Genomic DNA, 2,695 nt, shown 5'->3' with positions numbered 1-2,695 from the left:
GTATCGAACGAGAGAGAGAGAGGGGAGTGAGAAGATGAGGGGCGAAGACATGCCGCCAGTTAGACGCCACAACAACATCGATGGCAGCAAAAATATTTCCACCACCAACAACAACAACAACAACCAAACGCAGCAAAAATTAATGAAAATGCAAATGGAAAACGACGTTTAACCAAATGAACGATGCGGCAAATGGAGCTTAATTGTTCAGGTGGTCGTCGGTTAGTTGGCCATTGAACCAACTTTTCCAGCTGGGAATCATGCGTAGATACACACACACACACACACACACACACATAATTAGCGACAACTCGTTGATGTACACTTTTGAAACCTTTAAAAACGGTACCGTTGATAACCTCTTGAATAGCAACAGCTGAGCGCATTAACTGGGCGCGTCTCTCTTAATGAGTTCTCATTAATTTGATACAAGACTATCGAATTATGCTTTTGTCTGCATATGATAAATGAGCCTAAAATAAAATGCGGGCTTCTCTCAAATGTTGTGTGTGTCGCTTCGATAAAGGAAAAACATTTAGGAGATCAAAACATTACGAGATCAATCACTAAATGAAGTTCAATGTTAATTTGCTTGTCGTATTCAATGAAAAATTGATTTTAAAAAGGATTTTTAACTGATGAAGCATGTAAATTTGAAATTAATTTTCAAGGTGGTAAAGACTCAGCTATTATATAATATTAGAGATCTGAAGATCTAACGTCTACCATCAGTTCGTTCTTGAAATTCATTCCAATCTTTAAAAAATTAAAAATTTGACAACAATTTGTAAAACTGTGACAACTTAGTTAAAACCAAATAAGAAAGTGATCGACAAATTTCAACCTATATTCTACAAATATACCGAATTAATATACCGAAATACTAAATACTAAAAAATACGAGAATACTTCCCTAAAAATTCCCTATCGTATGTCATTGCTACACACATATTCCACAAATATACCAAATAAGTATACCGAAATACTAAATACAAAAATATACCGAAAGCTAAAACACGCTTTAAATATTTCCCTAAAAAAATCCCTATAGTATTGAAACCCACATTAAATTCTTCCCTAAAAATTCCCTATTGTATTTCACCTTCCATCTCACTAAATTTCCCAATAAATTCCCTTCTAAAGTTTAATATTCTACGCAACTTGTTCTGAAAATACGTTCTCTATTTGGTTTCTCAATTCTTTTTCGAGCTGCTCTAACATTCGACTTGTAACTTCATTTATCCAATCCCGAATTTGGCTTCATGGCAATCACGCATTCTTCTCCACAAGCAGCCAAGACAGTGCACAATAGATCTTTGCCATCGCCAAACTCATTGCGCAATGAGCCGCCCAGTTCCCCATCTGGCACCTTGAGATCTTCACGTATTTCTCCACTGTCCGACATCAGAGTAACAAAGCCATCATCGCTTATGTCAGTCAATTGATAATCTTCACGCTTCACATGTGGCACATCCATGTTGTGGGTTGAGGGACAAATATCCTCGTACTTCTTCTGGGTGAATATATCGATGCCAACGAGATGCACTTTGGCATGTCCATGTTTGCCCGTCTTCGAGGTGGACATGTCCACAATTTTACACGGACGTCCTTTGAGCATCACGAAGCCATTCTTACGCAAAGCTGAACATTGCATTGGGAAAGTTTTCGAGGCTCCCGAATCGACAGCATCGAACTGAACTTCATCATCGTCAGCCATCGTGGATAGTTAAACGTCTCTTCCAATTGAGGAAAAAATATGAATAATTCCTGTATAAAAAGGGAGTTGTGATTCTCAGCTCTACAAAGTAGAAACTGATTTAGCGACGAGTTCAACACACTTGACACTTCAGTCAATGTCAACTTATCGACATCGTAATCGAAATACGATTCCAAAAACTAATCGGATTGTGCAAGAGTTGTGTACTTTAAACTCCCACAACATTTCTATTAATATGCAGCGTAATGTGAGCTCACAATTTATATTTCCTACAAACCCAAACTTGGTCATACTCGTTAAATGACCACCGCGACTGCAATCTACATACGATTATCATTCGATTATCATACGATAGTCATACAGCACATCCGGCCTTTGACTCTACTCAACGATTGCATTGTCACAGTGCGTGGGGCTTTCTTCTGCTCTCTGCATTTTCACGACGGACGTGTTCAACTGCTGGAAATAGTCACATAAACTTTGGGTTTGCAGTTGACTAAAAAATATTGTGAAATATGCAAAATTGATTTCTTCTCAATTTAATTAAAGTTGTTAGTTTTCTCCTAGTAAAATCATCTGTTATTTTGTGGGTGTAATTTTAGTATGCCATAAATTAAAAGTTTACAAATGAAAACATATTTTATCTGATTACGTAGTTGTCTACAAAAAAATATTGTGAAATAGGCAAAATTGATTTCTTCTCAATTTAATTAAAGTTGTTAGTTTTCTCCGTGTAAAATCATCAAATATTATCTTGCGGCTATAGTTTAAGTATCCCATAAACTGTCTTCGTATTTGTCAAATAAAAATATTGTGGTATATGCAAAACACATTTCCTCTCAATTTAATTCATTTTGATGGTTGTCTCCTTGTAACATCACCTAAAATTATTATGTTGGTTTAAATTAAGTATTTACATATTGAGTCATTTTTGTACACATAAACTTTGACTTCCCTAAAAAAATATTTTAAAAAGTT

General features: G+C 35.8%; 1 protein-coding gene across 1 annotated transcript; it reads right to left on the bottom strand.

Annotated features, from left to right (window-relative positions):
- Nucleotides 1-1,161: 1,161 nt before the first annotated feature.
- LOC117568272 (eukaryotic translation initiation factor 5A-like) lies at nucleotides 1,162-1,815 on the bottom strand. Its single transcript, XM_034248763.2, has one exon. The coding sequence runs from the start codon at nucleotides 1,715-1,717 to the stop codon at nucleotides 1,235-1,237; it is 483 nt and encodes a 160-aa protein (XP_034104654.1). The 5' UTR covers nucleotides 1,718-1,815; the 3' UTR covers nucleotides 1,162-1,234.
- Between the last annotated feature and the right edge of the window lie 880 nt (nucleotides 1,816-2,695).

This window comes from Drosophila albomicans, chromosome 3, assembly GCF_009650485.2.
Source record: "Drosophila albomicans strain 15112-1751.03 chromosome 3, ASM965048v2, whole genome shotgun sequence".
NCBI lineage: Eukaryota > Metazoa > Arthropoda > Insecta > Diptera > Drosophilidae > Drosophila > Drosophila albomicans.
This window is presented reverse-complemented; position numbering and strand designations above follow the sequence as displayed.